The 25,094-nt window shown below is 35.2% G+C and overlaps 1 protein-coding gene across 2 annotated transcripts; it reads left to right on the top strand.

Annotated features, from left to right (window-relative positions):
• The first annotated feature begins 3,630 nt into the window (after window positions 1-3,630).
• Window positions 3,631-15,112, top strand: LOC100370411 (uncharacterized). Of its 2 annotated transcripts, none has more exons than XM_006817694.3 (4): window positions 3,631-3,720; window positions 11,437-11,570; window positions 12,813-12,952; window positions 13,242-15,112. In XM_006817694.3, exons 2-4 carry the CDS (start codon window positions 11,465-11,467, stop codon window positions 13,473-13,475), a joined length of 480 nt encoding a protein of 159 aa, XP_006817757.2. In that variant the 5' UTR covers window positions 3,631-3,720; window positions 11,437-11,464; the 3' UTR covers window positions 13,476-15,112. The 2 variants fall into 2 exon arrangements, with proteins under 2 accessions (XP_006817757.2, XP_085363334.1); XM_085507208.1 differs by having other exon boundaries at window positions 3,664-3,759.
• Window positions 15,113-25,094: the final 9,982 nt, after the last annotated feature.

Genomic DNA, 25,094 nt, shown 5'->3' with positions numbered 1-25,094 from the left:
CTATATTACCTTGCACCCTGGAAATTAATATCCAGTCCCAAAATGGTCAAAACTAAAACAACGGGAAATAGTTAAGTCGTAGGTATCTGATACTTTCTCTAGAGAATACACATTACCGTGATTTACCAAAGTAAAACAAATTGAATACGAAATAAAACAATTATTTGCCATTGAATTTTCGAAAATATCTCACCATATTGACAGAGAATCACGTACGTACTGTTTGTAAAGCCAGTTATTGTCAACAGCTCACATATTATGGGCGTATATCTCATTCGAATGGTAGACACACAATGATAAATATTGTGTAGTATAATGTTGTGAACGTGTTGACCGTCATTTGACACGGATTTGACACCTCTCACGAATCTCGATACCCTTTTTCGAAAAATATACACACTTTTAAAAATGCAATATGGATCATATGATGAGAACTGTAATTTTTAATATGTTTATCTATGTTTATAAATAAATTTGCATATTCTTGATCATGATATGAAAACACTGTTATGTAGCACACATCTGAATATTCAACCCCATTGGCTTTTGATGTTACTAAGACCTTTCTTGAAATTTGATTTGAACAAAGACATTTTAGGCTAACAAGCTTAAGTGTGTGTTCTGAAACCCATAATAATGATATTAAGATTTTAGCAGCCGACAGCAAATAGTTGTTCTGAATGTTGCGAGGTACTCACGATTGCGGTTTATGACAACGTGCATGAGTAATTCAGTATGGCGGATGTCTAGCCTTATATTTTATCGTTTTCATGTGCAGTGAGTCACTGGACAGCTAGTTCACGAGCCAAACTATTTGTTCATAAGGTCGTTGTTGTAGCTATATGGTGTATTTATATAAGTATCACATACATTATTATTTCATTTTGTCTCCAATTTTATCAAAGTTATACTAGTATACATTATTTGCTGACATGAAAATCTTTCAGCTGCCATCATTTGCCAATATATACACACCATAAAATGTCGAGATTGTCGATGTATAAGAACAACTTTATAGTTGTACATATCAATGTTGTTGTCAGAATATTACACAAATTCGTCAAATGTAATTAAAAGGAGATGGTCGTATTTTACACGTTCTGTACGTCGCTAGTCCCACCGAACATATAAACTGTTGAAATATGCTTTTTATTGTAAAATTGAACTTTCTTTATATTTCTTGTGAAAAAATTAAAATACTATTTTTTGTAATCTGTACCAGCTACGCCCCTTGTCCACCCTATTGCATGGATGTTGCACGTAAAAAGAATACTATCAGCCGTGCTCTAGCTGCTGTCAGAGGGTCGGCAAGGTGTATTTTCGTAAGTTTTCGTAAGCTGTAATCATTTGTTTTTATTTTCGTAATAATGTAATTCAAATAAATAAAAAACGTAATTTCGTAGACATGGGCATGGTATAAAACCCAATCAGCTATTTTATTCATCCGTAATTCGTACATAGATCTTTTTTGTAAGTGCATTGTCCACATTGAACTTGTAATTGCTCCTTTGAAGCCAGGGTGTCATATGAAACAGATTTCGTACGCTAAAACTTTCGGGTGAGATCGTTGCACATGCGCAGTGAAGTTCTTGAATTTGTATCGCGGTGTGGTGGATTCTCGTAAATAATGTGCATATTTCAATGAAAATAAATGTTCTGTTTTTGATGCATCGACGGCAGATGGCTAAGTTGTTACGTATATCTCGAATGTAGAAAGTTTCGGACGCACATATGTTTTATATCTTGTTGATTGAATCCTTGCAGTTCTATATACATGTATTTATATTTAAAATATTTATTTTTTATTTATATTAATAACTCGTACATTGCAATTACGGCGCATTTATATTTATTTACCAATATTTATATACCTTTCCTGGACTAGTTTAATTTGCAGTCTGTATGTTTGACATTCATTTACAATAGTTTTAACGGTTTACATAGGCAGACCCATTTTTGTAAATTAACAAATTTATATTTGTATTGGTTAAGAATGTATAATTGCTGAACACATCGACATTACATTTTGTGATCGTATCAGTTGTTCATACTTATAATTGTATTTTATATTAATTACAAATAAATACACCATGCTTGCAACGTACGCAACGAGTTATTATTAGATGAATGTAATACGTCGTACCTTGTAAGATGCGAGTTATTGATAAACAAGTCATCTGAAGATGACACAGTCTCCACTTGTCAGATGTGATTATAGTTGTATATGTATAAAATCGGGTAGGAAGATTAAGTTGAAAATCAAAAGTATGTTACTCAAAGTTAACAGCTAGGACATCTCTATTAAATTTGGTAAAGTTTGCATCTCAATTTCAATAAAAAATTCACAATCAATTTACTATGGAAATTCAATTGAGTCAATATTAAATAGCAAATACATGAACTATTAGTTCACAAGATATTAACAAAAATTCAAAATTAATTTTATATTCAAATTAGCTCATTAATTAAGTTGAAACTCAATATTGTATAGAACATATCGTATATTGACAGATCAGGTAAGTCTATATCAACTTTGGTTTCATTTGGACTATAAGTTCACAAGAATTCAAATTTAATTAAATATGCAAATGAGCTCACGAATTGACTCCTTGAAAAAATCAATCAAGGTCAGCGACCTTGACTTTGGCCCCAGACAGTCAGACTGAAGGGCCCCTTCTGCCCAAATTTTTTCTCGATTTTGTAGTTCTGTAATTGCTCGTTTTTGTATTTGCATCATTGTTATTTATTAAAATATTTGATATCTCGTACAACTTGCGTAGCGGTGTGTTTTTACAAAATGTATATAACTGTAGGGACTCAATCAATAAGATATAAGCATGTGTGTGGTCGAAACTATTTCCGGGGTGGCGAATGGTGGCCGACTCCCGCCCACCGTATATTTCATACATATTACAATTACTAGTATCGTACTGAAATTATCTGTTGTTGGAAGTCACGTAATTCTCTGAAATACTGATACCAAAGTTACAATTGCAGAAATATCAGTAAATACAAACAGTACACTAGTACAACAACCTAGCAATATGACGAGCAAACACCAGATGTGTTATTTTCTTAAGGATTATAAAGGATTGACAATATTCTGAAATGCAATTGTTGAAGGACGAACGACAGTTAATTCGTTGCTGTGTTATCTTCGATGGCAGCGGAACTAACAGTTATTAGTTATTAGTTATTATTATTATTATTATTATTATTATTATTGTTGTTGTTTTTGTTGTTGTTATTGGTATTGTTATTGTTCCTGGTCTGATTCGCGCATGTGCGTCACACAAACTTGAACCCAGAGTCACATCAGAACACAATGACCGCAGGATTATGATATTGTTCTTCTTATGATTCTTGATTCTTAAACACAAATTATCAAATATATCAAAACCTGTAAATTGTAATAAGGAATTTCTTTCATTTGTAAAGTGTACAAACCCATTTTTTTACTGTAAATGGAACCTTCATTTTATTTCTTGTAAAAACGTAAAATGCCCTTTTTATTTTCTGTAACCTGTACCAGCTATCCCCCCTTGCCCATCCTCCTGTCAGGCTCTCCCAGATCAGGTGATTTGAACAATTACCGTCATGAATGGCACGAAATCACATGACATCCTGATCACGTGACCACAACACTGCGCCGTTCAGGTAGCATTGTACAGCAAGCCCACAAGGTTAACCGTCAGAATTGTCTGCTGCTGAAGTATACCTGTAAGTACATTCTGTTCGAGTTGGGATCAGTATTTGACTGTGAGTAAATATTAACTTGACAATCATGATGTCGTGGTCGTGAAGTCGTTGCAGACAACTGTTTAGCACGGTCGTTTGCTGTCCTTGCATACTGCACTGTGTGTCGGAGTTTAGAAACATACACTCAAGCTATCGCAAAACCAATCGACACCAAGTCCTATAGTACTATACAGGATTGTGGTTAGGACGATATAAGTCTTGCCATATGATTCTAACCCCCTACACGTAGTCCAGTACACAGGTATAATGTTATTCGACAATTATATGGGTAAATATTATATGCATCTCACCAAGAACATTATTAATCCTGGACATGTTCGAGGTGTCACACACGTATAATATATTTTTGAAGTCATAGCCACAGTAAAACAATGACGTAATAGACTTGCTTTTGTACACAAAGTAGTATTCTCCGGTAAATGTACATATACATGTACATACACCCCCTTGATCGCTTGTCCAACATGGTTATGTATCCCGGCCTCGGGGATACTGTGCTGATATGTATTGTATGTTGCTTATCAATTTGAACTAATAATTCATGAACATGATACTAGTAGTGCGTTTCATCAAACAGTTTACCAGTATAGTCTTAGCCTGGGCATTCAGTTGCTAGTACATAGGTGAACTAAATACATTTGCCCCCCCCCCCCATTATAATGACACTGGCGCATTAAATATACCTTTATAATTTGTTTGGATATACCGTCTTTGATGGTCTCACGGGAAAAAAAAACAGCTATTGTGTTTTGTATTCACGATACTGAAAGGGGTGTTTAGAAAGGAGTGGTGACAGAGAACAATACGATCAATGCAACGACGAGCACAACGTCACCAAACTACGACTCTCAGTTACGTTTCTAATAAGAGTGGTTGGTTGATTGAACACGTCATACGTGGACGACGGACCATTAGTTACTACGGCTAACGATCGCTTGCAACAACAACAAACTTTATAGAACTAGTACCCGACACGTGAACATTAGAAATATATATGATTTTGCTGTCCAAAGCGATAGGTTAAATCACATATACTTTCACTTTCAGCTCTGTTTGTATTATACTAATATTTCATTCGTAGTTATAATATAGTACAACCATTTCAAGAAAGCAATTGTGGGTTATGACTTGCAATGTAGTTGTCGTTGTTCTGGGGTGGTCGATAATCATCCAGACAAGAGGCGTGTTTACCATTATAAAACAACAAGTAAAATGGCATACAGGTTGACGGGTAGGTGATGAATAAATGACCCGGTTCATCTGGTCCAATTATGAGTGGTTTGCCTATTATAGTAATATCTTGAATACCAGGCTGAGATATCAGTGAAGTGTTTAATTGTCATAGTTCGTCCTAGGCGACACCCCACCATAGTTACACGTTAGCCTTACAAGCGTGGCCCGATCAGACAATACAGGGTCACGATATCTTAAGTCTGTGTCTGTGATCTTGTTTACGACTCGTGCAGTAAATTGTTAATTTCTATTTTGATACAACCGTTTTTGTCTTCAATTTGAATAGTGACGCAATCGTTTCCACAGCAGCTCGTGTAAACACTGTAATATGACGTTGTCCAAATCAGTCATACCTGTAGTTGCTGTGGAGATGAACGCTAAATAGTATGGTTGGATTTGTTGTTTTCTGGTGTTGTGATGATTCAATGTTAAGGTCATAGTGAGGTAACTCAGTGGTTTAGTTCGTCATGAATCATAGTTATATACATAACACACATTAGTATGTTCTTTATATACATAAACACATACCGCAACGTTTTGTAGCATTGTTTGCTTATCGGATTGAAAAAAAGACAGTAATCCACGGTTTGTAGATAAACATTAGGTGCACTCACACTAGCACACTGATTTGTTTTACTATTGTCTACAGGAAATGTTTTTTTTTGTAAAGCTGCGACACTATAATTTTTAATTACTTATTATATTTTCGAAATCAAAATACAGACATTACTGGGACATGATTCATTAGTTCATAACATTGCAACATTGTACACGAGATTCTCCGATCCATAATCTTTTAGGCAAACAAAGTTACAACAGATTAAATTTCATCTTCAATATCGATATTTATATAATAGTTTAATAGGATAAAAGCAGGAGACGATTAGTTTAGTTTTCCAATTTGCCGAACTGTTTATTACAATAGACAGAAAATATGTAATTAGTGTTTTCTTTGTGTGGAATATTCCCATTTACACATTTTAAAACAAAGTATGGAAAACGTATACCGTATGGCCGCGATCCTGGGTTCCATTCTTAAAAATAATATATAGGCGCAAAGATAACAAATAATAGCGTTAACAATCAATCTTAAACTCTTCACTAGGAACGTATTGCACTCTGTTATGATCTGTTGAGTGGATGTGTTAAAGTACGAACTCTCGAACTCTCTTTGAATGATTTGTATGGGTTATTTCATATTATTATTATTATTTGTTAGTTATATACTTTCACAACACATATTCCGATTATATCAATCATCCATACAGAATGTTAATATTGATAACAATTTAATAATATGAGAGAAATTTTCACATTTTTGGATGACACTTGTTGACATTTATAAAATTTTGGAAGGATTTATGTTATTTTTAATCTTTACATCCTTGAAAATTGCTTGATTGATTGGCAACTATGCATATTCCAATTTATTCATTTACAGATTTGATAAAATCATGCAGCTTTTTCAGGCGTTTGCACATGTCCAACACCCAGCTGAGAGCTGCCAACACAAGTTAGTTATCGTTTACAGATATGCCTCGTATACAACCGCATTCACAAACATCAGTTTACGTCCGAGTTTATCATAAGTTGATGTTCAAAGTGATCCGAGGAACACAATCGCCATACACAGTATGGTATGTACCAATTCAACTTAAAAGCACATATACTGAAGACAATATGTGCCAAGCATAGTATGAAGTAGGATGTAAAACTTTAATTGGCAAGGAGTGCACCAGTAATGATGTTCAGTGTTTGGTAAGGAATTGTGGCAAATACAATGGAGGAGATTATGTCCACTACGTCAGTTTAGTTAAATAACGGATAAGTCACCATTTGCGTCATTGGCCCCGGCGTACGTTGCTAGGAGTATAGTGTAGTTCTCAACAATTCAAGTCAGACAAAATTTGATTGATTCGCAGCGTAAATTGAAGGAATTATGAAGTTCTTTACAATGCATAATGTTAATATTCTTTTCTATTTCTCACGTAATCTTTATTAGACTAAAACCATCCCCATTAGAGCTAGTTTAATTTATAAATATGCAATCAGTAAACATATTGGTTGATATATCCAAATGATATTTGTAATCATTCTTTTCTGTAATACTCGAGTGCTTTAAATATTACCTCCCTGGCAATTCCTATCGATAAACAAACATTGAAAGACGATGTGCGAAAGGTCATGAGCGTGAAAATCCTTAGTCAGTTTGCCGTTTTACGCCATAAGTAGGATCATCACACATTTTCTATATGTTAAGATTAAGCGATTTATTTAATCCCAGAAACCTTGCTGTTAATGAGTGAAATGATAAAGATTCAGAAAGTTCACCTAAACCTCTATCAATACTGACATGCGCGATACTGCAGTAAGGATGTTTATTACAATTATCAAAAATGTATTTCGGTGGACATAAAGTAGTATTCATTATCATTAAGATATCACTTTTACTCGTCAATTTCTGGGTTTCGCATATGAATACAGGTTTCAATTAACGTAAAATTTCATTTTAAAGTCACGATTTTTTTAGTTTCACATTTAAGTTGACCATATGTAATTGAACAATCCATTTTGATTTCCAATGTAACTTTCTTTAATTTAAATTCTGCTCATATCTTTGTTTAGAGGGGGATTAATAGCGACGGAAAACATGAACTTTGTTGACATTTGTTTAACTTCTGTAAAATTCGGACAAATGTTAACATTTTTCCATTGACTGAATGTGCTCTTAGTAGTACTCTGGCCTAAGAATTGCAGTATGCGTGCCGTAATTGTCTGAATCTTTCATGTCTGTATATAGATGACATAACGTAGTTGAACATTCCCCTCTGACATCACACACCAGTTTTGTAGGAGAGTTGACGGGCTCATTATTGAATATGTAAACAAATATAACAGCTGACAACAATCCATGAAAAAAAAACAATTTTTATGTTAGTCGTTGAGAAAAGTGGAGCTTTTGGAAATGAAAATTTGTCAATGAAAGTGAGGAATGTCATGTCGAGAAGATAAAATATACATCAAGTCATACAACCTACTTCTAGTTTGTAAGTACTTTTATGACTGTTTTTTTCTTAGACACCGCGGTTTTGAAGTCTTGCCTTGACACTTTAATCAACGTTAAAACTTGCCACGATTGACTGTTTCAGCGGTGCTCTGGCAGTCAGGCCGCCCTCTCAGACAATACCCTATCTATCTAAGACCTTGAGGTGAACATTGGTTTGACCTTCATTATAGATAGTTCAGTACAGTATACTTTCAGAAATCCTTACCATGCAACAATATTTGTCACCGGAACAGTATACTGTCCTACAAACCATGTCCCTATCACCCAAGATAGACATGGAGTTATTGATATTCTAGTCTAGTTATCTGACTATAGCCTGCTATAATTTAGGTGATATGATACTAGGATAACACTTCGTTAGTGAGTAGAGGGAAATGATCCCTATATTGCCGTTAAATAATAACTGGTTATCTCTTTTCCCAATACCCAAAACATTTTTTTGTTTTCACATTAACAAGGATTATAGTTGCAATGGCAGCCCTAGCAACCCTCACTCTGAGATACCATCCTGCCTATACTATGACATTTAATAACCATTTATAATGGCTCATCCCAAGAGCAAAGGTACATATTCAAATCAGATACTAAACCACTACACCTACAATGATTACTGATGGCCCAATCAGAAAATGTCCGCATCACTGTGATTGGAGGCACACCAACTACTGTTACTTTTCGGTCAGCAACTGGTCTGAGTGTAGACACCCTTGACTCATCAGGCCTTATGTGGACCTATATTGGGTTTGTCCCCCAGTTCCATCTGGGTCAAATTACAACTACACAATATTCGCACCCCAAACCCAGGTGAGTATGAAAAGGCAATGTTGAATGACACAAGGGTAAATCTGCAATAACAACAAATTGAAAAGCTAATGACTTTCCAAGTTTACCTAAACTGCATAAAACACCATATAAAGCCAGATTTATAGTGTTTAATCAAAGAACTTTCTAGAATTTTAACATCTGTTTCTTCTAGCATAAAAGATGACATTAAAAATACTGCAATGATATATTTTCTAGGAGTGTTAGTAATCAAATGGAGATAATACACAACTTTTGGAAAAATCTTTCTAATATTTCTGCTTTTCAAAATTATTTTTATTACCATACCACTAGCCGACTTATTTCTCTACTCATAAGAGGCAGACTTTCTTCAACCGAAATCATTTAATAGTTGTTTTTTCTGACTCGTATCTTAATATTCTACTTGAATTTGGCTCTGAGGTTAATACTTCTACTAGATTTTGACAAAACAAGGATTTACCATCATAATTTTTTCATCTTTGTAGTAATATCTCTCTTTCCAAATTTAATTTATAAATTTGCAAGATATTGTTGGGACGGAGACAACACTTGGGAACGATACTCAAGATTGCACCTCATTAGTGATATATACAAGGTTTTTATAAGAATGAATTAAAACACCCAGGTCGCATATAAGGGGGACTCTATTTACATACAGGTGAGATCTTTCTAAAATTTGACGAAGTCAGATGTTCTTTTTACCCAGTATATATTAGTATCGTCAGCAAACATCGGAACATTTGAGTTCTTAACGCATTTAGGTAGGTCGGTAATTTACATACATTATGATTAACAAATCTGTAGTTCATTGTTCTACTTTATCCGTTGATGTGGTCATCTATCTGCTTCCTGTGTCTAACAATAATGGCAGATCCGAATGCATGTAAAGTTGACCCTTTTTCAAATTTGTTCCCTATACATTTCTTGCGTTTATAACGGATATATATTATTTCAGTAAATTTAACAAAATAGTCATGCCTAACCTGCCAATCATTAATTTGCAAAAGACAAATTATAGATACTCAATTAAACAACATATCAAAAATTTACCAAGCTCTAGGTAGAGCAATGCATTTACTTCAACGCCAAGTTCTAATCATTAGTTATTTAATTCCATTTAACTTCTCAAACAACATCAATGAAAGTACAGATGTCTGCTTGTGCTAATAATATATGCCCAGTAATTTCCATTCGTATGCTTAACGCATAAATATATTTCCCTTGTAAACGAATATGTCCATGCTAGGAGTACTATCAGTAACTGTCAACTCCGCCCTGTTTAAGTAATGTAACATAACGACTTACTGCCGGTGAATTTGGCACAAGCTGACAGGTAGGCGGGACAACTGCCATACTGACGTAAGCCAACCGCCATGCACAATTGTAGGCGACATATTGCAAATATATATAGTATTTCATAACGTCCATCACAACTGACAAGTGTATCGTGTGTTGTACTGTGAAGATCAAATCGGAGAAGAAAATCGAAATGAGTTTAATCGCTGACGGCTGAGACGTGTGTGGGGGGGGCATCAATTATAATTTGCAGTATTGAAATTCGGACGTGATCAACCCCAAAACATTGTTTCCTTTGTTTTTAATATCTCAATGCAAACAATTTGGCAAGCTCATCACCGGAACTTACATATCAGTCGACAAACATGACACGAACTTTAGAATCAACTACAGTGTGAGTTGGTGGGTTTGTGACACTGCATTGTCATGGTTTTCAAGTTGTCAAGGAGTTTATATCAAGTATAAGAGTTGGTTTATAGTCTTTTCTACTTGTATAAAGCACCCATTGTCACATACAAGCTGTATGAGAACCAAATTAAGTGAAAAGATATAACTCTTTTAACAATGCGATGCTTAGGTTGGAATTTTCAAAAACGAAACAGGAGATTGGTCGCTTTTAATTTATTAAATATGTTTTCCCAGACTAGGCATATCCGTGTAAAATGTGCATTTTTGACCTATCCACACAGACACATAGAAAAAGTAGGGCGTCGCTATAAAAACAGAGGAGGCGTGGTCAAGAGGACGTATATGAATAAGGCGACTTTAGTATACAATTATGCCACTATATTTGATTAAACTGAGCATAAATTAACTAACAATATCATGTTGCATTACGCCATAACAAAATAATAATTTTGTGGGTTAATTTTGTTCCTATGCAGTATGAGGTCACCTTCAAAAGTGAATTGACCCTGATTATATGAGTGAAAAATTCCATATTATAACAATGCCTATTATTATTGCCAGACTTCAATAGTCGTTTGGATTTCATTTAGCGCAAATGTCTATTCACGCACCGGTTATCATGGATATCCTATTGTGCGTGTGTACTAACATCCTGCTGTTGGCCAATTATACTTGACCCAACCAAGTTGTTTTGAATGGACAGTAAAATACCATTCTATTATTTGGAGATTAAACGAAAATTATGATGCATATGTACTGTTTGTTGTTGGCAGGCAACAATCATAAAAATAAACCCATCTTGGCTGATTGGATTGGATTGGATTGTTGTTCATTTTCAGCTCTAACATTTCTCATCCATTTCTACGCAGACAAGACGGTAACGGAATCTCCTGCGACATGGATGTGTCATTTCGCACAACAACTAAGCACATAACTTTTATTTGGATTGTTCTACTGACAATTATGTTATCCAAAGCCGACACAAATGCTGTGAGCGGATCGGGTAAGTATTTCTACAAGTTAGATAACAGCATATAACTTTTAATACTTACATTATTGCTAGGGCAAGACTATAACATACAATAATCAACATATCGCCATCACCACCCAAAGGTTTTCCTCTTCTTAAAATGACGGACATTGTTAAAGATTCTAACGGCGGGGAAAAGAATGCATATTGTCTGATCTAGGTAAATATAACGTAATATGACTTGTGATTTTATTTTCTAATAATGTTACTTATTCTTTACAAAAAGAAAATTAATCAGTGGCCCGCAGACTGTTTAGGGAAAATATATCGATAAATCAAAATAGACAACTTGATATCGCGATTTGTTGCCTTGATTAGTGCATTTTAGAAGAGAAATCCAAAATATAATATTTGGCAATTATTATACTAACCCCTCGTAATTATACATACACGTCTAGTTTTATATTGAAAAGTGTATTTTATAATTTTTACGTCAAGCAACTTTGTGATATTATTTTAAATGATTTAGCTCCTCACTCCATGTTGACGTTTAAAAACAAACACACATAGTTTTAATAGTTTTAGATGATTTTCACGCTTTTTTGCACTGGAAAACTCTTTGTGATTATTGAGTGAGAACAAAGTTCAAAGATCATTTGTTAGTGGTACGTGAAATGCAAATAATCTGACTATGCTATGCCTCTTATTGTGATATATTCAATTGTCTTATTTATAGCTAATATTTTTGTAATTTTTGGCCAAAAATGCTATTTTCGACTTCTTTTTGAAAACCGCTAGTCCAAATGCTTTGATACTTGGTATGTAAGTACCTTGGGTGGACCTCTCTCAGATTTGTTCATTTCTTGATGATATCTTCATTTCTCTAATTTTGATGAATATTTTCGTCATTTGTGGTAAAAAGTGATATTTTCGACTTCTTGTTAAAAACCGCAAGTTCAATTATCGAAATCTCTCTGGAACATTTGTATATCACGGCATACATATTTCTTTTGCCCTCTGTGTTACTGCGTCGGAAGATGGCGTAACTCATACTACTATTATATAATAACTCTGGTGTACATTCATCTGAGTATTATACTGCATGTCACAACCATCATCATAATGTAATGGGATATGACAGTAGTTCCGAAAAGCCACATTGCGCCATCTGCATCATTTTATTAAAGGTACCATGCGCCATCTGACTCGACCAATTAAAGGCACATTGCGTCATATGTATTGCTGCATTATAGTTTTTTTCTGTTATTTTTGCAGATAGTTCGTCCACGTCGGATTTTGATTGTTATTTTTGCAGTACCAGTAGCGACGGAGAAGGCGTTGAGGGAGTGTGTGGTGAAGAAAACTTTTCTGGTGGTGATTTATTACGCTATGGTAATTGTGCTGGAGTGTGTACGGTAAGCATGAGTCATTGTCCTGATGGGATATTTTTTACGTATTTGAAAAGTGGAAATAACATACAAAAATATATAAAAGTCACCCAGGGAAATATAAAAAAAAACTGTCAAGTACACAATATAATCAAATCAAATTAATAAAAGAGAAAGATGTTTGGAAAAGAGTGAACACGTCATACTCCACATGCCGTCTGACATGTACGCACTTCATTAATGGCCTGTTCATTTGCTTATGTTCAGTTGTATTCGTTTTTTTTGTATTCATTGATGTTGTTTATTTTAACTTCAGAAAAATGTAATATATGCTGCTGGAACAGATGAAGTGTTGCGGATAAACCGTCTCTGTGAAGGTTCGTGTCCAGGATATTATTCCGGCCACTGTAACGAGGCTTCCCATGGCTTACAGACTTGTACCTACTGTTGTAGCGGCCATCTGTGCAATGCGTCATTTCCTCTACAAGCTTCATTCATAACGTTGATGGCGCTAGTGTTACCTGCGATGATTGTAGCGGCCATGCAATGATAAGGAAAAGATAAATGCATGAAAAGACTTCATGCTTCTTGTCACTTTGTTTTTTGGAAATTGCTCTAAATTATTTTTCATTGTTGTTTAAGTCTTAGATATATGTGCAGGTAATGGAAACACGGCCAAACCATTCCCACACATTGACTAGTATGAATCACCATTAAGACGAGAGTTCCTATCAACTTCCCTATTCATAATTGTATTTAGTCATATTCAAGTTAGTATGTGTATGCTTAACTCAATCTTCTGATTGTTATTGTCATGCATTCGTTATAAGTTTGTTGAAGTTTCTTGCCAGCCTATCAGCAACATAAAACATTTGTGAAGTACATTTATTTTACTCCTTGTATTACAAAAGATGCAACATTGGTAACCTTACGTATTGTTTTAATACTTTTGTTGAATATTCAGTATTTACATTGGAGTATTACTTGTATACATTGTTTGATACAACACAGAAAAGTGTGCGTATATAATTACTGGCGCTTTGGATGTCTGGCGCATATACATTCAAAGTACGTGCGCTTTACCTAGTTCTTTATTTAACCCAACAACTACATATTTACGTCGTGGAAAATTTGTTTAGTTCTCACTACAACTCATGCATAATAATCTATTTATACTAATTATTATGCGTACTATAATGAAGATAATATAATTATAAATTTAATGATTTTCTTCTTAAGCTCAAGCACTTTATTAGAGTAGCCATTGCACTAAAAGTGGTACCACAGTATACGCAAACGTTGTAATATAAACACATTGTTGTTTATATTATAGGTTAATTGCATAATGAACACATAATTATTCACTTGTTAGTTATCACAGGTTTGTATTTATTATAACCGAAACTCGAGTTCGTCCACCAAAGTGGAAACATTAAACATGAATTATTTTTTGTTATTTTTTGATACTGCATGTTGAGGACCAAAACGAATTATGAATGTATTTGTTTTTTGAAAAATGAAAAACACTATTACGCATGTGCAGCGATTGTTATCGCACGTACCAAAACAATCATCGACCAATCACCAATCCCCATTTGTGTGTTACAACAAAGTTTTAATTTGTTGATAAATCATTATCCAAATTATTCATCAACATACGACGTCAATGTGATGTTCTCGTCCACATTGTTGCATCTTTAAATATGTCAATTATTATGTGATTATTTAGAGTACAGTGTGATTCCCACCATGTATATTTACTTTATTTAAAGAGATTCTTTGTAATGATTGATGATTTCATTTGATTGCTATTATCCACATTTCGGAATTGTTATCTTTTGTACTTTGTACTGTGTTTGCGTTTTATGCTATTCGTTTGGCACACAGCATTAGTTGTAATTAAAATATTATTTAGTGGGAAAAATACCTAGGTCATGTCAAACAATGGGTATATTATCCTGTATTTAATATACATATTGTAATGATTATTCGAAACTCCCTTGAGCAATTAACGCCCACTATTAAACTATTACGTTCTGACCCTACTAGTAAACTATTACGTTGTGACCCCATGTAAAATTGGGTTAAGTAGAAATTACTTTCTGTATATATTGTAAATAGATTTTATCAAATATAATTGTATTTTTGATATCTTAGTAACATAACATGATTTCCCTCAAGTTGTAATGTTGTTGTATTTATTAGTAATTTAAACCAATTGTCATTACCCGACTAGTAGGTCATGTACTGATAACTATTAATTCGGGTTCCGTCGGAGCCATTCTTCAGATATGCACAAAGACAATACATGTTTCACACATATACAATCACGTCAATTTCTTCTTCGATCAAATATGGCTTGCCTTTTTGAACGTGGAAAAGCATAAATTTAATCAACTTGGTATGATGGCAAATATATATATTAGATTGTATGTGCATGCACTTTGTTATTTTTCAAGATAAATTCAAGATGATGGATTGGTGGCTGTGCCAAAGACCAAACATTTTCTAAACGTAAAAATAGAATTTTTACAAAAACATGCTTGAAGCAAAATTCGTGTTTTTAAAATAACTACAACTGCCGTTATATGGATATATGCATAGTGTTTATCTTTAGGATGGCTTCCATGGTAACATCTTAATATGTACAAATGTATACTCTGTTGTCGACGATCCTGACATAACTGGTGATAAGCTTACTGAGAAACGCGCGTACGGTCATAACTTTGCACAACTTGTTTGATTTTCCAAATCAATATTCAATTTTACTAACACTATTTTACTAACGCTATGCCGAGAAAAAGCAAAAAAACAAGCGAAAACGCCGATAACGAACGAGGCAACGAAAAATATGCGACTCGGTGATGCGGGGTCATATTATGACCATGGAGCTATGTTATGACCAACCTCCCGAGTGGTTCGTTAGCGTCATTATGGTTGTCCCGTAGTAATTATGTAAACAATGACCCTCCAGTATGTGCGAACTTGTCCCTCCATACTCGGACATTCGAAGCATAAGATAAGATAATTCTTTATTACTACCGTAAAGAAAAAATATATTTCTGATTAAAAAGTGTAATAAAGGTATAATTAAACATAGGTGCTAAATTGCGGTTCTGAATGAGACAACAGTCAAAGAATGCTTTATTCAAAAACGTCATCAGACACTACCTTAAATAAATAGACCCTTGATATCATGTGACCAACTACAACGAGTATCGTCCGTGTTAATTTTCCTTACGGCATTAATACAACACGGTTCCATAATCGTATCATGTAAAGTTTCCGTTTAGCATGAGAATTTACCCATCCTAAATCGTCGTTTATAGCAGTGGTCTGACGCAAATATATGTACACCCAGGAAATAACCAATGACTATTCTGCATTGAACCATATTCCACATGAAGCATAAATACAGGAAACGTGAGGTAAAAATGTCATATTTACAAATGATTATTGTATTATGTTTCCCTAAAAAATATTTTCAATATTATCAGTGCCCAATTTAAATTTAAAATGCGACCAGCTATATTTAATATTACGGAAATTAACAACTTTAGTTTTCTCGTAATTTGCAGCTTATCCTCACTCTTTGCTTTCAATACAATATCGTCAGCATATAGAAGTATACTTGGAACCTTCATTACAAAGTAAACTCGTATTTTGTTCCTTAACATGCGCAAGATATGAAAAACAGAGTTGGATATAAAACGTCTCCCTCAATGAGTTTTACACTAACACATGCCATGTCACAATCTGAACATAGATTTGATTGCGTGATACACTTTATCCTTAACCCCATGTGTGAGTAACTTGTACATCAAAAAGTTCCTATCGACCCAGTCAGCCCTTTTCATATAAATATGGGAAGGAAACCTTGGTAAGCATTTCTCCCATTCGGTTTCTTCTTGCAGTAGTTAGAGAAAATATATAACCAGTATATGACTTACCCCTCCTAAAATCATTCTGCTCATCAATAAGTAAATTATTATAGTCAAGGAAATTTACAAGTCTATTATTAATAATGGCGCAATATACAATGCTCACTGTCCACAGTAGATTAATGCCCCTGTAGTTAAGGAACACCCCGGGATCATTTGTTGTACAACTGAACTGGGGCATACTACATTTATGTATTAAATTCACCATGACGGTCTTAACTTACTATTATTCCAGATTTGGCTCTAGCTGGATAAGTATCTAGATTAGTCTAACTTGTAAACCAAATGGAACACTATTATAATTCATGGTAGTTTGTCTTCTTTTCTCCAAATTCCACCTAAAAATGTAATATTTCATTCATTTTTATTTACAGTGTTTATGTGTGTAGTTATCGTCTATTGTCACATATATCTCACAGGGTGTACTGTGGTGGAACCATTGTGTTCCTGATACGACTATTTTTTTTTTTTTTAAATATTTTTTTGTGCCAGGCGACAGTTCCGGACATTGAGTGTCACTGTTGTCTCTCCTGACTTTTTTTCTGTATGTGCAAATTGCAAGTGCTAGTGACGACACATAGTGCATTTTGCCACAGATTCTCTCTACTCTCGGGTTCTCCACACTGTCAGGGGGGGGAAACTCGTCTCGTCTCTCTATCTCGTCCCCTTGAGGTACGGGATCGGGAAAGTCACTTTAACTTTACAGTCAAATAAGACACACTGACACACAACGAAATACGTTTCAGCTCTCGTCTTAGTCGATCTGTGGAGCACTCTATAATACACAGCGCCATGGGGAAAAAATCCCCAAGACTCTCGCAAGGCTGAACCAAGACTAGCCCAAGACTAGCCTCAGACTGCGTCTGTAGTGGAGTATTCGCCAAGACCAACTCAAACTCTCTTTATTCATTTTCAAAACTCTAACCAATTACAAAGCAGTAAAAAGACTCTAAGGCGTAAACTTCAATCATAAAGCCAATCACACTAAGTACTGAATACGTCATATCTTTTGATTAATCGTTCACTACATTAATAACTACGGATGTCAGAATAGCGACGGTATCTTGTAATTAGTTCCAAATCACTGAGCCAAGTTCCGTCCAAAACTTCAAATAGACCTACACGATGACAGACATAACACAGCAATTCGCTAATAATCAGTTAATTAAGTCGGTCAAGAGATACGCAAAAACAAATTCATGACAGAAGTCATATTCATGTTTGGGACTCCATGACAGGGCTGTGTGGCCATCTCTCTGGCAATTTGTAATGCGCTATCCTGGTGACAACCAGGCCCGGTCGAACACATTCACCTCCCGGATTCACCTGCGGACCTTAACCAAGGTTCCCAAGTCGCATTTGTTAGTGAATGAATCTCGGCCAGTGGAATTGAGTCTGTGGCACACTCACCCAGGGTAGGGGTCAACCCTTTGATGTTCAGCCTAAGGTAGGATTTGAACTTGGGTCTACCGAACATGAGTCTGGTGCAACAACCACTATGCTACCAGTGACCGGTTACGACTATTTGTTTTCGGTTATTACTGTTAAATTTACATTCCTGATTTGTAATATATGCAACCCTGGGTATGCAACACACTTATTATTACAGCACACATCTTAATTCCTTATTCCGACTATCATGAAAAATGATAAAATCGATTTGTTTGGCCAAAAGACAAAAGAGCACTGCAACTAACAAGCACTGGACACATAATCGGAGTTAGAATGTCTAATCATTCAAATCACTGTTATTTTGAGTAACGTACATTTCAGTTAAATCAAGCGTTTCAGAAAATATGCATACAATACAATATGCCCTCTTACAAACAACATTTGAAATTAAGTAAAACTACTTGTCATATCAAGAGGAATTAATTTTTTCGTCCTTTCAAGGCACTAAACCTGAATTTTATGTCAGGTACATTGATGATGGCTTTGGTGCTATGTCTGGCAGTCGGGATGAGTTATTACAGTTCATTGACTTTGTGAAGAACTTTAATCCCGCCATACAATATACACATGAGATATCAGAAATAACACTACCATTTCTCGATATTTCTACTAAGGTAGATGGTGATCGCATTTCTACGTCTATCTACACAAAACCTACTGATTCACATTGTTATTTTCAGTATGAATCATCACATCCTACTAGAATGAAGGACTCCATACCTTACTCGCAGTTACTCCGGGTACGTCGTATTTGCAGCGATGATACTGATTTCCGTAACCAGGCGAGGATTTTATGTGATTATTTCAGAAAACGGGGTTATCCTCGTAATGTCACTGGAAAAGCATTGGCCAAGGTTGTGTCAATGTCAAGAACTGATTGTATTGGTTCTACGGTTTCCCGTGACAATCAGGATCGTGTAATTTTGGCACTTACGTACCATCCTTTAAATGTCAGGATTAAAAACATTATGTACAAACATTTTCACATTTTACAGACCAGTGAGGAGACAAGTTCTACGTTTCCACTAATGCCTACTACTGCCTGGCGCCGTGACACTAATTTAAGGAGGTTATTGGTGCATACGGGTGAAACGGGAGACCCTGAGAAATATGGTTCTGTCCCGTGTAATCGTCCTAGGTGTAATACTTGTCCTTTTATTACAGACACTAATCGTATATTTGGTCCCAAGGGAGATGTTGAGGTCAAATATCCGTTCAGTTGTATCACTATGAATGTTGTATATTGCATTTCATGTATTAGATGCGGGAAATTTTATATTGGTTCTACAGTTCGTCGACTGGGTGATCGGTTTGCTGAGCATCTACGGCAAACTAGACAGAAAAATCGTTATTATCCGGTTTCACTTCATTTTAATTCTAGTGGACATAATATTACAGATATGTCTATTTCTGGTGTATGTGTTGTCAATGGCAACGAAAATCAGCTCAGGCGTGTCGAGGAGGAAACTATATTCCGCCTTGGAACTAAAGAATCCCATGGTATTAACAAACAGTTCAACTCATTTGTTGAGCTCACTACCTAAGGCGCGTTATTTGTTCTATTGTGGATTTTTTTGTGATTCTAACTTATAGTTCATGCGCGTTCTTACGTTCCTATGTTCTACCTGTACGTTATCACACTTGCTTCTATGCTATCGATAAAGAGCCATTGCTCGAAACGTCTAGCTATTTTTAATAGTTATTTAGGACTACGATTACCAAATATTATCTTCAATATATCATACTTATCAGTCCGAGCAGCGTTTATTTATTTACATATAACACACATTGTTATACCCGAAAGTTTCTGACAAACTTGCGTCGTTAAGGACGGCATTTAAAATAACATTGCTTTATTTGGTTGCCTTCGTTAAATGACAAACGACAAACAACTCGTAGTAAGCTTATTTTCTTTTTTTGACCCATTTTTCTATCACGGTAACGTATATTTCAGTAACGGACATTTTATTTATCAACACATATTGCGCCCAATAGCCGACATTACGTGTGGCGAAATTGTTCTTTGTAAGTAAAAAAAAATAACGCATTCAATCGGACGCTTTAAATAACGTTAGTTCATGCCACATTTTTTTTAACACGCGTTTATCATATGTGATACAATTGTTGGAAAAACCCAAATTATGACTAGGAAAAAATAACCATTGCACAATTTAACTCGAGAAGGAAGGACGCCACAGTCCTCGCACCGCAGCGGCATAATCACCGATATTATCAAACCACGGTTTGAAAGGGCGAACTCTTGTGTTGAGCACGTATTTTTGCAAAAATTGCAGAGCAGAGAAAGTAGACGACTTCAAAACTTCACATAGAGTGTCACTGTATATTCATGTAAAGCTGTACGTAATCTTCAACTGTTGAAATAGACCATTAGGTTACAAACAACGCAAGAACAGGCACAGTAGATCAGTAGACCAAAATCGAGCAAGACGCCATCTTGTAGAGCATGGCGCATGTATTTTATCAACAGGCCATTTAGGTGACGTAACTTTGGCACAACAACATTTCTAATATTAACAAAGTGATTCGCAATATCATAGTAAATCGATTCCATAAATTATAAGTTAATGTACTCGTAATTATATCAAAATGACATATTTAGCCTTCACTCGTATTTGAAATATATTTTTAGTTTTAACTCTGTGGAACAGTAAATTACATGCCATTTTAGGGGTATTACGTAACATTTGGATACCTTAATAGAATATGATATTTATGAAACTTTCGTTTTTTTATAGTCCAGTTTGTACTCTTAATGTAGAATGCTACATATATGGGAATTCCCTTCTCAAATTCGAGACATCCTGCCTGGGACGTCATTTTCCTGGTAGCATAGTGGTTCTTGCATCGAACTCATGATCGGTAGACCCAAGTTCAAACCCTACTTCAGGGACGACCCCATGGATGAGTTTGCCACATACCTTGGTTTAAGGTCCGCAGGTGCTTGTGTCCGACCGAGCCTGGTTGACGCCAAGATAGCGCAATAAATTGCCATTTGATAGAGCGATGGCCGCACAGCCCTGTCATATAATCCCAAAATATGGCCTATGTGGCAGATATGCACTGCGTGTCAGCACTAAGTATAGCACCTGCAACTTGCACATACAAAAAAGTCAGGAGAGACAACAGTGACATTCTATTTCCAGAATTGTCACAAAAACATTTAAAAAAAGATGGCTCAACTCTAAAATGTGTGTGTATGTAACGGGTGGGGTCTTTATTGCCGCGCCTACATATATCTTCTATGTGAGTACCTCTTAGGAAAGGCGGCGCTTCATCAACAATAGTCGATTATGAACATGTGTTCGTTAAAAGTCTTCATCTGAACAATGTCAATATTGGCAGGCCATAATAATGGAAACTATGTCTTGTCATCCTACTCATGTATTACTCAAGTCCTGGTATCACTGACATGGTCCTTAAATGGTTTGAATCGTATCTGGGACATCGATGGCAGTCTGTTTCCATTAAAGGTACTACTAGTAAACAATCCCAACTACAATTCAGGGTGCCTCAAGGCTATGTACTTGGTCCCATACTTTTCAAATTTACTTATCTCCATTAGGCAATCTCCTTCGTCAACACAACCTGCAGTTTCACCAGTTTGCAGACGATAATCAGCTATATCTTGCGTTTCATCATAATATTATAGTTCAGCAGTTAACTCAATTGAGGCCTGTGTCTATGATATGATGGAATGGATGGTACACTCAAAAACCGAAGTATCGTCACCCGGTCGAAATTTAACAAGTTTCCTAATTCAATCGGCAATGTCACCACCAAATATAAATTGAAAACATATGGGGAACGTGCCTTTTCACAAGCTGCTTATTGGAACACCCTTCTTCCGTCTGACATGCGTTAAGTCACTGACGTCAACTTATTTAGAAAAAGACTGAACACATATTTATCGAACAAAACCTACAACGTGGAATAACTCCCTCAGCGCCTTTGAACAGAACTTAGTTTTGAAATCAAGACGTTTATAAATGTTTATTATTGATTGGCGATTGATTGAGGCCTAAAAACGTGGACATGTGTAAACGGTGGTGAGAGACGTTTACCGTACCGAACATAGTATATAGTACAGCCGTTCATATGTATTCTTACTTTGAGCAGAACATAAATATTTTCATACTGGTTGTCAATAATATTTACAAGCAATAATATTAGATTTTGTTATTGAGCTGATATTAGTATTAGTAGTGTGATGAATGACACTTGATGAATATTCTGTTTCCTCTGTAATGAAATGTCCCATTGCCATTGGACACGCGTCGCCCACGGTCAATCTTTTCTTATATCTTTCACTTTTGTCTTGACCCCTATACCGTCAATATATACAAGTTTTACATATTCTTCAGATCTCGTGTTTTGTAAACAATGTTTAAATGCGTGAATGACAAGACAGATTCATCCAATCAATTATCGCACGTTGTCTTCGCTTGCCCAGTTCTTTGGCGATCACAAACTGTTCCCACGCAAAAGGCCAACAATCTCCTCCCGAGTGTCCTTTTCCACATGCTTCGGCATAATAGCAATAATTGTATTGATTTACTAGTAGTCAACGATAAGTTCAAAATCAAAAACTTCATTCCCAACTGTTGTCAGGAGAGTAATTTAAAAGAAAATTTATCAACGAAGTTTATTATTTTCGTAAAATTGATTCAATTTACGAACCTATGTATACATCAAAGAATGAAGTCTCCAATAGCAACAATGAATACAACATTGTTTATTAGATGTTTGACCAAGCGCGCACATACATACATGCTTTCTCACGATGTTTGAACCCATCAGAAACCCGGGTTCGTTGTGCAACCTTGGTGATTTATGGAGAATATTCAAATATGAGTTAGTTAGGTGCTTTATATTAGGGTTGTTAGGGTTGAAAGTAGGGATAAATGAAATAAATGTACTACTAAGTTTGTATTTGGCCGTAAAGCAGTAGATTCGTGATTTTTTTGTTCATAGTGAGCTACGAGACACTCCCGTCAGGTTTTTTTAAATTCATGTGATTCTACGAGGGGCTGCAACATTTGCAAATTCGCAAAGGGAGATGAATATCTACTAAAGATGACGTAATCTATGAGGATAAACAAATTGAAAACACTGTCATCGAATGAATTTAAATATATGGTAATGATAACTCGAACTTGAAAAAGCGGGTATAGTTGCTGCGTTACATCCAGAACACTGACCTTTTATTGGGACTCAAAATTAATAAGTACTACTAATTTCCGTAATAATATATCAGTATCACTTCATTTATTTATTTTCATTGAAATAATTACCACAATGAATACGTTTATTTTTTTGTGTTAATAAAGTGTCATGTCAGTACGGTGGAGAAAAGACGTTGTTTGGCGGCCATTTTGAATTTATAATAAAGTCATTAGCGATATCTTAAATTAGCGAATAAGTTGGGCATTATATGTTTATTTCTTCTCTCGCTAAATTCGCGAAAAAGACATGTTTTACAGTATTTACACGCAGCGCCCTCATGCGATAGGATTTGCTATTTCCTACACATTCTGTTTATGTATTCATTCACCAATATAATCTTTGTAACTGCATTTTTTTTCAGCGTCATTTTATTTTCATTTGAATTTTCACTTAATTGTCTTGTTTTTTTCTAGTTACATCGCGAAACTATACAGTTTAATATACTACTACTATATTGGCGGAACGTTGAAGTACAAGTTACCGATCTTTTGAAAAAGCCAATAAGCGCTGTAGACGAGTGACTTATGTCAATTGTGAGACCGAACACAATTTATAAGAGGTACCGGTATTAGATTCGACCCAAACGATACAAACTTAAAGTAATCTCGGAAACTAAGATGCGGCTTCCAACAATTACAATTACTTACACGTGTTAAATATTAATAAGCGTATGTTATATGATAATGTAGCTCCTAGATCTCGACTCTCCTTGTAAATGCTCACTGGAGTATATTTATAAACATGTGTTTACCATTCAGTAAAATCTACGCTCAGTATATGATTGCTGTTGACAATGCATGGCTTGACAAACATCGTGGGAAAACATTCTCTGTCAATATGACAACAATGTACTATATAGGTAGTTCAAACATATTATTATAAAGTTTATTCAGTAATCATGTATGCTACACATGGCGGTGTTATCAAGACTATTGCTGTTTATTTACTCTATCTGTAAATGAAATGATTTCCAGTAAAGTGATACTTGTGATGCGTGACGTATATTTATCACCACGTGACACATTACGTCATATCAGCCGTTACTTGTTCCCAATCTGCACATTCCAAATTTACTTTTACAATATTTATTTGGACGCTGGATCTAATTAATATCACTATTAATCATCAACATTCTACAACTCCGAGGAGTGTTAATAGCATACGCAATCGTATAAGTCGATTCAATCGTCAAATACAATGCATGAGGAAAGAAAGATTTCCTGTTGACGGCCTCTGTCTCGTATAAGCCCTGTTGATATTTTTCAAATTTTGACGGCTTCAGTAATGTTAATTATTTTTAGAATAATAATAATAGATATCGATTATCAACTTTTTTCAGAAACTTAACTAATTTAAGTCTCAAATAATTTCGTTAGTTTTACTCGCGTCCCAAAGCTCGGCAAAAACACACATTGCCTAACTATTTGCTTGGTCATTAATAATTTGTATCTTAACTCCTTAGTGAACTTCATTTTCGTCGTTCATAGTAAGTGGAAGGAGAAAATGCAATTAAATTATATTGACCCATGCAA

Source organism: Saccoglossus kowalevskii, chromosome 13 (genome assembly GCF_978046115.1).
Source record: "Saccoglossus kowalevskii chromosome 13, keSacKowa6.1, whole genome shotgun sequence".
NCBI lineage: Eukaryota > Metazoa > Hemichordata > Enteropneusta > Harrimaniidae > Saccoglossus > Saccoglossus kowalevskii.
Note: the sequence above shows the minus strand (reverse complement) of the source record. Positions and strands in the feature narration are given on the sequence as shown.